Source organism: Branchiostoma floridae, chromosome 2 (assembly GCF_000003815.2).
Source record: "Branchiostoma floridae strain S238N-H82 chromosome 2, Bfl_VNyyK, whole genome shotgun sequence".
NCBI classification, from domain to species: Eukaryota; Metazoa; Chordata; class Leptocardii; order Amphioxiformes; family Branchiostomatidae; genus Branchiostoma; species Branchiostoma floridae.
In genome coordinates, this window is record NC_049980.1 from 18,926,007 (window position 1) to 18,938,191 (window position 12,185).

A 12,185-nucleotide genomic window follows, 5' to 3' on the forward strand; every position below is an offset into this window, starting at 1 on the left:
CATACATACTGTAGTTTATATCTTTCTTCACCATTCAATTACTTTGTAGGCTTAGCACTAGCAAAGAACAAAAGAGTCATCTCACTGAGAAAGTTGGGCCTGCCATCAGAGTGGAGCCAGTCAGTGACAGGGGAGTTTGCTAAGGCACGTGGGTCCCCAGTGCTAGTGCCTGATGCTTTCCTGATACGGTTCACTACAAAACAAAAAAGCATCTTAAACTATCTATGTACAATATATCAATAGACTTTTAGATGTGATTATATCGATAGACTCTAATATCAAGCTTAAAATGTATGCTAGAGCATGACAGCTGTACATTTCTGTCAATAACCAGAGTTCGAAGGCCTCATCTATCCATGAAATATTCAGAGCCTTTGCAGATTTATTGTTAGTACTGTTCCACTACCTGTCGTTAAGACTATACCTTACATGTATGAAAATTCTTTTAAAAAAGCAGAATTATACATTTTCATTAGTTATGCAAATTAAGTCCTAATTTGCATCTCATTGACATCTCTGTCTATGTTACTTGCATACCGAATATACACCACTTTGACCTTTTATTAAAAGCTATCTACCAACAAAAAATTAAGACTATGGCAGGTCAAGGACAAAAAATACAAAAACTGGAAACTCTGAAGCAGTACCAGGGTCACATACTAGGGGGCCTAAAATTAACCTTGCCCTTCATTTTCCCAATCCACATACCAAATTTAAAAAAATTGAAAACCATTACAAACCATACAAAGGTTCTAAATTTATGTTGATCACAAATATCCCTAAGCACATATACATTGACACACATGCAGACAGACCCAAAACAATACCTCCATTTTTCATGAAGATAAAAATGCTGCATGTACAGTGTAACCCTTGTGAGAGTTTTGAGAGTTGAAAGTGCAGTACATTGCTACATTGCTAGGTGGAGCTGTGACATGGACATACCTGCAGGATGTACGGGTGTCCTGTTGGGAGTAGTTGCCCAAGTCTCAGTCCAAACTGCAGCTGATGTCAAACTATGGGCAAAGGAAATGGTTTCATCAAGTTTCTTCCAAAATCAAGGTTGTTATTTATTGAAAGTGTACAGGCTGAACACTTGCATTTACAAATGTAGTGTCATTTTACCTATCTTTAAAATAAAATCACTATCAAAGTATACGTATCAATTGAGGCTGTCACAACTGAACACACATATATATATATATATATATATATATATATATATATATATATATATATATATATATATATATATATATATTCAATAGCATCTATAAAGTACTACAAAACAGATTTCAAACTCCCATTTGAAGTGTCATTATGTTGTATGTTATAGCAAGTCGATGTTCAGTTATAACATTTCTTTCACCATTAAGATAAATAAAATGGCAGAGAAAAGACAGTCAAACCTGGTGAACTGCATGGCTTCTGCATGACAACCCACCAGTGACTAAGTACTGGATATGTGTGTCCTTCTACAACCTAACAATTAGCAGCATTGCATGCATTCCTATGAATGAATAGTACCTGTCTGCTGTAGTTCGTCCAGGTTCTACATCATCCTCCCAATCCAGCCTGCCTCTAGGCTGTGCAAAAGGACTGGAAAACACATCCTCATGTAGCCCTGACAGTCTCCTGTAGTCTTCCTTCTCTTCCTCATCTTTTCGTGGAGAATGCTCTAGGAACTTGTCACTCAATGGTGGCTCAGCAGACCCGCCTACTTCTGCAGTATCAATAGAGAGCTTTGCAAGTGTATCTTGTACGGGATCTGTTTCCACTTCCTCGGCCATGAGAGCCATGGCACTTGCTTTAAGCCTCTGGTATCTGGCTATCAAGTCTTCCGGAGATTCGTCAGTCTTCTCTGCAGTACCTTTCTCAGCGACGGGAGGAGCTGACAAGGAGTGGGGATCGTCCAACAGCGACGCCCCCTTTGAGCTGTTCATGGACTCGTATGCAGAGTAGGTGTGCTCCGTGTGGACCTCTGCAAACGTCACACTCTTCCCGGAACTAGCGGTGGGGTGCCGGTCCCGCTGCAGCCCGCCAGTGCTGCCGGAGTCGCTTACCTCGGAGGCAGACGTGCTGCCATTGGTCACGACAGGGGACCTTTTCTGACTGCCAGCAAAAATATCCGAGAGAAGCTTGCCCTCTCCAGCACTTGTGCCATCAGGTGACTTACTTGAAGGATGTTCAAAACTGTCAAACAACTCAGGTTGCCATAGTGGCGTCTCAGAGTCTGATAGATGAGAGCTAGTGTTGCCTGGGGTGTGCAACGTGCCGAGCCGAGACCGAACCTCCAGTGTTGGAGTTCGAGAGGAAAAAATCTCGTTGAAAGTTTCTTCTACATTCTCAAGCCTGATTGGTGGGTCGGCTGGTGCAGCGTCATCTGAGGTCCTCAGAGGTGATTCAGCATCTAATGCCAAATTTCCAAGGAGTTCCTCAATGGGAACATCTGAGGGAATTTCATCAGACAGTCCAAGAGGAGTTGTCACTATTTTCATCATGGTTACATGTGGCATCCTTTGCATACTCTCTGTGGATATTTCTTCAACTGAGGATGATGAGGAGGACCTTCCCTTGAACATGCTTCCACCATCTTTCTCCAAACCATTCACTGCTTTTCCTCCATTCATGGATGAAGGTACTGACGATTCAGCACTGCTGAACGCGATCAAGTCTTCGAGAGGCCTGCCCTCCCCATGATTCTCCCTTCCCTTATCGTTCCCATTCAGCAAGGAGAGGAGGGAACTCTGTGTGGAGACACTTCCCACCGGTGAGCTGGGTTTCTCCGACTCGGAAGACTCCTGGTCTTCGATGGACGGATATCTAGGCTTGCTGGGCTGTGGCCAGCCATTGGGTATTCCTGCAAGCCCCCCCACAATTGGTGCTTGTTCTTGGTGTGCATTGTCTTGTGGGAACAACGTTCTTGTTGGAGTGTCCTGCCTTCCTTCTTGAGACAGAATATCTTTCCACATTGGAGCTGTAAAATAGAAATAAAATTAAATAAATTTTATATGTAGTTATGGAAGTGTGCTTCTTTTTTTTTTTCTTTAGTAAAAGGCAAAAGATTTGTATGTAGGTACTGAAGGGAAACCAGTCAGAGAGTTGTGTGCTTCTTAAAACTTTGGCAAAAATACATTTATCTTTGGTTATCCTTGTGCAAACATCATATGTAAAAGTAGAGACAACTGAAGAATTCAAAATAAATTCATAACATTTTACCAGGTCTGGGTTTGGACGTTGGTGTTCTCGCAAGCCTGTCTCGAGATGTGAAAGCCACACTTTCATCTGAAATGAGAGAATTAACAGTACTGTATACACTATACATGCAGAAAAGAAATATTTATGGTCACATTCATTCTGTAGCAGCAACAACGTCAATCATCTGAGTCAAGTCTCTTGGCATACAGATCACACTGATAAGTTTTATCCAACTACATAGAGATAGACCTGTACTGTTATTACTAGCTGTGATGGGTTATCTAAATTGCTTGACGTGCGGCTCCCTTCAAACAAATATTTCTGCTTTATGTCCCTGAGAGGACATCCCTCACTGTAGCTAGGCCCTCTGTTTTACCTGAGTGGTGTGAGGAAATTTGTTGAAAGTGTCTTTTCTAAGGGCACAATATTATAACCTGCTGGGGATTCGAACCTAGAACCTTCGGATTCTAATCTAAGTAAATGAGCAACACTAACAACGAGTCAACTTGGCAGATATCATTGAAAATGCCCCTTTGTATTGTATAAAAAGTGACAACTTGCACTAGATTCACACTGTCTTACCTGAAGTAATTTCTCTTCACAAGTCCACAGCTGCCAAAGACCTAACATTTTTACCACAAGTTAATGCACAGTGTCTTACCTAGAGCAGCCAGTGGGTCCTGTAGGGGCTGTATGACAGGGGAGCTGGGAGGGGAAAGGTCAGAAGAACTAGCTACTGAAGGGGTCCTCTCTTCTGCTACTGCTGAGGCAATCTGGCAAAAAACAACCAAGAAACAAGTCAGTACTGACAATAGTGCATATTATCTGAATGACATTTTGCTGACACTATGAATACACACGACTGTATATCTTCAACTGGCAAACATTAAAGTAATTCATGTTAGCTGCACTTGAATCTAACACTAATGCAAAAATGATGAGCTTGGAAATGACACAACTGTTGCAATGAAACAAATTCATCATACTATCATACATACATTCTGCGGATAATATCATACACTGTACACATGTAATGGTCTCAATAGTGCTTGGAACACTGCCCTTTGTAACAGTTGTTGGAATCCCTGGCTGTGTGTGTTGAACAGCTAAACTAATCCATATATAAACTGTTGTAGTGCAATGCAATGTAATACAAGACTGAGCACATGATTGTGATGCGATAAGTCTATTCTCTGAAAACCACAACATAACTGTTAAATATTTCCCAGTTTACAGCAAGAGCAAATTTACCATATCATAACAGATTCAACTTTTTCGCACCTCACAACACATTTCCTTTTTACCACCACTATAGCCATACCTGGTCAATCAGTAGCTGATGTGCCTTTGGAGTAAAACCCTGCGGCCCCCTGCTCGGAGTGGAGGGGTCTTCCATGGGTCTCCCAGCCGGAGTTCTCCAGCGCTGGTCTCCCATTGGCTGTTTGGACTGGGAGGCCAGCATGTCCTGCGCTCTTCTCCGCTGGTGAACCGGCGTCCTCTCCACCCTCACCCTCGGGTCTGTCTTCAAGGGTGTGAAGATGTCGTCTGTGTCAGGACTGGTAGGTACAGGTGCACGCAGTACCTCCTGCTGGACACTAGGGGGTGCCCTGGGCTGCTGAACAGGTCTCTCCTCTTTTCTCTTTACAGGTATCTTGGATGCAGGCTGTATGCTTTCCCTTCACAATAAGGAACGACCCATAAGAAATGAACTTCATTTAAGATAAATATCAGTACAGACAACATTGTGAACATCAACTAGTCATTAACTAATTTCTTTCACAGTTGCCGTGGATTACATATGGTCATTAGAATGCAGGTGACAAATTATGACCGAAAAATATGATAGATGTCGAAGAGTTAACAGTCTGACAACAAAAAATAGGATGAAATTTTTACCTTTCCTATCAAACACATTTGAATTTCCATGAATGAGGTTAAATCCACATACATAATTAAGATCCCCTTGTCCATACAGTTTTAAGCATATCTCTGTCCTACCTGAAAGTCTGTTCCCCTGTCAGCACCCCCCTGTCGTATGTTGGAGTGCCCTGTGCCAACAGACCTGTTGTCCTCCGTGCTGCCCTGTGCACAGAACTGGCCAGTCTGGACACAACCTCTGGGGTGGAAACTACACAGAGAAACAAGAAAACTAGTTCTCAGCTATGTTTCCATTCACTTTATCATATCGGAACCCATCAAGAACAACCTAAAGCAAATGCAAATTGAGAACACAGCTACATGTCCATGTTGATGGGACCGTAAAGCCAGCTGCCTGACATGTATGGGGCAGTTTCAGGTGCAAGCCTCAGACATCACACCTCTGTATGTAAAAGGACTTATACACTTATCTAGAAGAGTTGAAGTCCATTAATTCAACCTTCCGTACCTTCAGGGGAGGGTCTGCGGAGAGAAGCTGCGGGGGTGAGGCCGGTCATCCCTTCCTGAGGTGAGAAGGACACAGGCGGAGTGGCGGGCATCAAGCCCAGACCTAGGGACTGGAGGAGCAACAGGAATTCACTCAGCTCATTCTACAACTTCAGACACTGTCAACAGAATGTGTGAACTGGTGACTAACTCAGATAAACATACATCCACAGCTACAATGGTTATGACAGAACTGAACGATCATAATCCCAGTTCTCTACACATACATGTAACAGTAATTTACAGCAAAAGTGCAACACTGCACAGTATAGTACTAAATATGATTGCCCCCTAGCTGGCTATGAAGGAAGTGTATTTTCTATGAATGTGTACACCTAAGCTGTTTTAGTGATGTTGTGTGATGGGAGAGTAGAAATGAGTGTAAGCCGAGTTATCTTGTTTCAAAACTTTCAACAAAAATACAGCTGCAGTTCTATGTAACACTGCTTATTTCCAAGCATGTAAAGTATTGTAGCATAATAATGTATTCCAAATGCGAGACCAGATTAATCATACATAACTGTACTGTAATCGATAATGTTTTGTTGTTGTTTTGTATGTAGCCTCTTAGTACTGCTGTCTGTATAGCTATTAGTTGTTAGTAATTGCCATACATTGTACCCTGTGCGATTGTTGAGCAATAAATTCATTCATTCATGCTAAGAACATTAGGCACCAAAACTGCTAGGTGATCATGACTTGTAACTAAACTTGTCCTTTGTTTTCATGTCATAATAATCCATTGAATAGCTTCTTAAGTTATGCTGCCCATCCACAAATATGACAAGACACAGATGCTAATAGAAAAACATAACCTGCTTGATGAAGGTAAGAACATAGGTATGCATACTGGGATGGAGAGAGGATATGAGTTCCGTGTGTTGGGTTCTTGGGGCAGATACTGTGAGTCCAGCTCTCTGGTTAGCCTGGCTACAGACTCTTGGAGATCAGGGATCACCTTGTCAGCCAGAGTATCTCTGTGGGAGAAAATATATGCCAATAAATGACTCGGTTATAGTTTACAGATCTTGCTGTTTAGCAAAAATAAGAATTGCTTGGTAATCCAAGATACATGTAGAAAAAAATGAGGAAAAAGAGGCCAATTTCTTGCTTTTTCCAGCAATAAACTGTCTACTGTCTAAACACCCTTTTATGTAGTAATGTCACTTGAATGAGCTTCCTAAATACTGTAAATCTTTTCATGTTAGCAGTTTTTTCAAAGCCTCTACATAGTGAAATCATGACAAATCATTGTGGGTTATTGAGTCCACTGCGTAACTTGACCAGACTTTAAACACTGCATAAACCTCCTTTCCACCTCTTCTGCATAAGTGAACCCTGCCAAAATCTACAGTGTGGCATTGATGAAGCCATAAACTGTTTCTTTAGAAACTCAGAAATAGGATACTTGTCAGCGCAAAACTGGAAAACACATTATGTACCATTTGGTAACTTGCTCTATAAAATTTGTTTTTTAAATCATACTGAATAGAGAACCAAACCTTTTGTCACAAAATGTCCCAAGTAACTCACCTGAATGCCTGTGCATTAGACAGGTGTGCATGGTGCGTGTGCACCTGGGTGGCAACCCCGGCGGAGAAATCAGAAAAGTTGGGCAGGCCACCTGGAAACAACGAGACACAATGTATATATGTCATGATTACATTATTCTCCTCTTCCACAACTGAATAGAACTTATTCTGGGATAATAGCTATAATAATTTATATATATAACAGTGGGGCCGCGTGGCGCAGTGGCAGCATATTCGGCTCGAGACCGAGAGGTGGCGGGTTCGAATCCGACTGCTGTGTCACCGATCTTGTGCCCTTGGGAAAGGTACTTTACACGACTTTCCTCCCTTAACTCAGGTGTAAATGAGTATCTAGCTGCGGCTAGTGGCCTTGGCGGGGCTTCGTGGCCGAGACAAGCCTTAGGGGCATGTTCGGGCATGACGCACCCGCCATGACACATGAGTTGCGCGATCGGGGGTAGGAGGAACCCCTTACATCCTTGGTCGGAAGTCCTCCTAGGAGACGGAAACTCCAAATGATAAACCTGCATCTGCTGGGGCCGTCTTACGTGGCAAACAGTTCTGTCCCTGTAGGACTCAGTGCGCCAGTAGACGAGAGGGTGGAGAAGGGAGTGCACACCCCTCCTTCACCTTAAAAAGTCACGTGCAGGCCAGGCAAACTGGTCGTATAATCAACCTTGTCTGCCTACCATTGATCTTCGGATACGAAGAAACAGCCATCATCATATAATAGTTAATTGATGTCTCTCTTTCTGTAGCTACAGTATCAAGATGGTAACAACATTTAGAAACTTATCAATGGTACTCTACTCTTTGATGATTTCTACGTAGTTTTAAAAAATGACACCAAAAATATCAACAACTTTAAACAAAAATGACAGAAAAGGCAAAACACTATATGCATACCTTCATGCAATTTTTCAATGTACAGATGCAGGGCAAGGCTTGACAGCTGCACAAAACTGGGAATGAAAATACAAGCTTTAAGATAATTTGCACTGCAAAGAAGTATGTGTAAATGATATGTATCAATAATTGCTTTAAGAATTGCAGTAAAAAGGATCAACCACAGCTTACCTCATGAGATTGAGTCTTCCTCCTTGATAGATGTCTCCAATATTTCTCTATAAGGATAAGACATAGACATGTGAATGTACACAAGAAGCTTCACAATACAAACTACAAACAAGTGCAAACTTTTCCTGTTCAGAACTTTATGTCAAATGATAACAAGATACAGATTGCAACATGGATGTGATTTGTGTCTAGCCAGTTTTTTCAACAGTAAATCTTCCAAGTCTTAAAGGAAAATTACATGTAGTTTATGTCACAACAAGAAATACATGAGTATTAGCTAGGATTATAATTTTTTTTACTTAATTATGATCCCACAGCAAGACTACCATACAAGTAGAGACCACTTCAAGGTTTTGGGATACATGAAAGGGACTGACACAGCATCTCTTTTCCCTAAGTCAGAAAAATAATGATTGAGATAAATTGTCTAATTGAGAGTGACAACTAACTGACCTAATAGTAGAAGCAGGGTTTACAAAGGATGTGCTGGAATATCACCTATTATCTTGAGGTAGGAAATTTGTTTAAAATCTGCCTTTCCTAAAGACACAATATAGGAGCTTGTCAGGGGTTCAAACTCATGGGACCTGCACAAACACACTTTATGCCATAATATGCCACATAGCAAGATAGCAATGACAGGATCCTCTCCTACAACTCACCCTCTGCAATTCCCTGTCACACTCCCTGAGCAGCAGATCAGGTACACGGACATCAATTTTGGAGGTGTCCACTTTGTACTTGTCCAGAACTCCTTGCAGTACAGACTCTACCACTTCACGCTGGAAGGGAAATGGTTTATTTGTACATGTGGCACCAGTGTCATATAACCCCCTGTAATAGTACCCCCAGGATGTGTACCAGCATATAGTGCATTACAGTAATACGAAAATCATTTTAGGGTAACAGCTATCTACATTTGTATCTTCATGGCTACCTTGTCCCCCCAACAACCTGGAGGTCAAGGGACTAGGAAGGTAGGTAGGTTCAAAATACAGAAATATCAATGCACCTGTACCATACCTGAATTATCCTACAATTAAGTATAATATTACATTTTACCTTATTTTCGTACTAAGTCAAGAAAAACATGCTATTCCTAGACCAAGTGCAGAGATGAAAACATTGCATGGTTGAAGACAGCACCATTTTGGATTTAAGGTCCTCATGTAAGCATGGGTTCTCTGCATGAAATAGTTGAAGCCTAAATAAATATTCTGTCAACTGTTTATTTAGGTTTCTGCCTTCCTTTAGAAGTAAGTATACATTACTTTGTCAAAAAGTTGATGTATAGATACAGGTGCAGACATGTACCTGTACTTGATGTTATATCTAGGTACATGGCCCTACTTGTACATAAAGTTTGAAGCTCACCTGCTGTGAAGAGCCTTTGTACAACTCATCCACTGCTCTCCACAACTCTCGCACCTGGAAAAACAAACCATCATTAGCTGGTTTCTCACAGCGATGCAACAAGTTCAACCAATGATTTTCACCGTATCACAAGATGTAAGTGGCACAAAGCAAACTGACAGTACCTTGTGGACAGCCTGTGTTCTCCTTACTCTCAGGATATCATCATCATGTTGGAGTCTTCCTCCAGCCTTCCTCCTACTGGGACTTCAAGGAGAGGGAGGTTCATGTTAGAGGGAAAGCACATATCATAGAAATTGTGTGTGAGAGACTGTTAACAATACAGAATTTTTGTCAGAAAGGCACTGAGCACCCACAGTAAATGCCTTTTATTATAGTACCCAACTGTGAACTTATATAGTCCATCAAACTCAAATGAACGTACAGTTCATATATCAACAGACAAACAAAATAGAAAATTGAGGCATACCTTATCCTGTTGATGTCATTTGACTCTGTGAGGAGTTCGTTCTCTTGCCTTTCTGTCTCTCGTAACTTCTTTGACAAGTGCCGATGCTCCTTCACAATTTCACTACAACATTGAGATAACAACAATTGACAGAGTTTTAACAATGTGAGCTAGACTGGGCACAATAAAGAAACAGAGAACAGATACACAAGCTGGTTCAAAGAGGATATATGGTTTGGAAACATTTACTCCAGTCATCAACCTTAATGAGGCAATACAATTACAAGCTTAATCATGTTTAGAATTGTATTCTTATCACACCTAGCAGTAGGAACTAGAACCAGTCATTATTGCCCTGAGGGAGATAGCAGAGGGACTACCAAAAAGAAGCAATTTTTTTGGCATTGCAACAAAGACTTGTATTATCCAGTATTAGACTTCTTACTTGGCAAACTGTTTCCACTCTGCCTCTAGCACTTGGGCAGTCTGAGCTGTGTCCAGGGCCCTCTTCCTGTGCCTGACCAGGCCAGCCTGTACTCCGGTCAGCATCAGGGGGGTCAGGTGTAGGTCAGAGGGCAGCACTGTGGGACGTTCTTGGATGTCCCTTCTCTTCACACCTGTTAACAAATGGATATACAAAACACAAATGTAACCGTCCCATTTCAAAGATTCTACTAGAAACAAGTCACGGTAAATCACTAGGGGGCACAAGCAAATTCACTTGTTCCCAAGCCCTTATGCTACTTGCTACCTAAAGTTAGAAAATATGTTTAGACCATGACATACATTGTACTGCTGTATTCTGCTGCAGTATCATAGAAAGCCTACCATGAGGCCCGCAATGGAATAGTGACACCTACTCGTACCAACATAGCAAATATAACAATTAAATAATTCATCAATATTGTGACTTGTTTCATACTTTGATCAAAATCTGACATGTTCATATAAGACGTACAGCTGTATAGGACCATTTACAAAATAGCAGAAAAGAAAAATGGATGCTCCTCAATATACACTTAAGTCAACTGAATTTACCATTCTCAACCTGGGTGGCTTTCATAATAACAAAGGCTGAGAAATGCAGCATCAAGTTGTAGAATCTGTCCCCTGCAAAAGAGATACATATGTAAACATATCGTCCAAAATCTTTCGAGCTGCATACCAGTATGATACATAAAAGTCTTCAAGAAACAGGTCCAAAATGATCATTGATATATGTCAATGTACCTGTAGCGTGTTCAAAATACCCGCTTGAAAATGCAACCACATTTTGCTTGGCAGAACTTAATTTTAAACCCAGGCTGCACATTGCGTACCCTGAAATTTTGTTACTAACACACAGATGAAACCAGGGCAATGGAAAACTATGATGAAAACGTGTGGGTGTTCAAATTAGCCCAATCTTTCACTTGAGATTCTCTTGGAAGTTTAAACATTAGGTACTTTGCCTTTTACATGTATATGCTATTCCAAATATTATGTTTACTGTTTCTGTCATCATTGAAGATAGAAGGTCACTTTGTCAAATTTTTTAGGTCCTGTACAGGTATTGTTCAAGTACAGACCTTAATCTCTATATCCTCAAGGTGCACAGCCCTAGTAAGAGGTGTTGTGTTTATTCTTACCTCCTGGTGACATGAAGAGAGAGGCCACAACCCTGGGAAGGTTTGCCTCTGGTTCTTCTCTGGAGATCTGTGTCATCCAGTTGTTGACTGTCCTGCGGAACTGTTGTTCACCCTTCTTATCATAGATAGGCCAGCAATCCCTGGGTAAAACATTAGAATACACCAGTAAGCCAGTCAAAAGAATTTCTAGTAGGTAACATGTACTCTAACGTTGGGTTAGACAATCACACAGTAACAGTAAACACATGGGCATGCACATACACTAATACATACATGTGCTTCACTAACATGCACCACACACAAAATTCTAGTAATAGTTGACATAGTTTTTTATGTTTTTCACAACAGTATCACTATCAGTGTCAGTGACAAGAGATAGTGGATGTTATCTGCAATGTGCTATCTGACAGTTTCACAAATCCTATCGACTTGCAATTGCTTGAGTAACTCCTTTTGGGCATATCTTATTACCTGGATGACTAAGCCTCATTGATGTATAGTTGG

At 41.2% G+C, this 12,185-nt stretch overlaps 1 protein-coding gene across 3 annotated transcripts in view; it reads right to left on the reverse strand.

The window, feature by feature from the left end:
- LOC118409606 overlaps nt 1–12,185 on the reverse strand; it is a 52,208-nt gene that overhangs the window by 37,751 nt on the left and 2,272 nt on the right. For all 3 annotated transcript variants that reach the window (XM_035810746.1, XM_035810744.1, XM_035810745.1), the window contains exons 4-22: nt 11,682–11,821; nt 11,092–11,163; nt 10,499–10,670; nt 10,075–10,176; nt 9,770–9,851; nt 9,606–9,659; nt 8,894–9,013; nt 8,232–8,278; nt 8,061–8,116; nt 7,156–7,246; nt 6,473–6,599; nt 5,585–5,693; nt 5,197–5,326; nt 4,520–4,874; nt 3,860–3,971; nt 3,220–3,285; nt 1,528–2,977; nt 946–1,016; nt 86–193 (exon numbers count right to left, since the gene is read on the reverse strand). In XM_035810746.1, the coding sequence (XP_035666639.1) occupies nt 86–193; nt 946–1,016; nt 1,528–2,977; nt 3,220–3,285; nt 3,860–3,971; nt 4,520–4,874; nt 5,197–5,326; nt 5,585–5,693; nt 6,473–6,599; nt 7,156–7,246; nt 8,061–8,116; nt 8,232–8,278; nt 8,894–9,013; nt 9,606–9,659; nt 9,770–9,851; nt 10,075–10,176; nt 10,499–10,670; nt 11,092–11,163; nt 11,682–11,821 (3,464 nt within the window). The remainder of the gene's footprint in view (nt 1–85; nt 194–945; nt 1,017–1,527; nt 2,978–3,219; nt 3,286–3,859; nt 3,972–4,519; nt 4,875–5,196; nt 5,327–5,584; nt 5,694–6,472; nt 6,600–7,155; nt 7,247–8,060; nt 8,117–8,231; nt 8,279–8,893; nt 9,014–9,605; nt 9,660–9,769; nt 9,852–10,074; nt 10,177–10,498; nt 10,671–11,091; nt 11,164–11,681; nt 11,822–12,185) is intronic.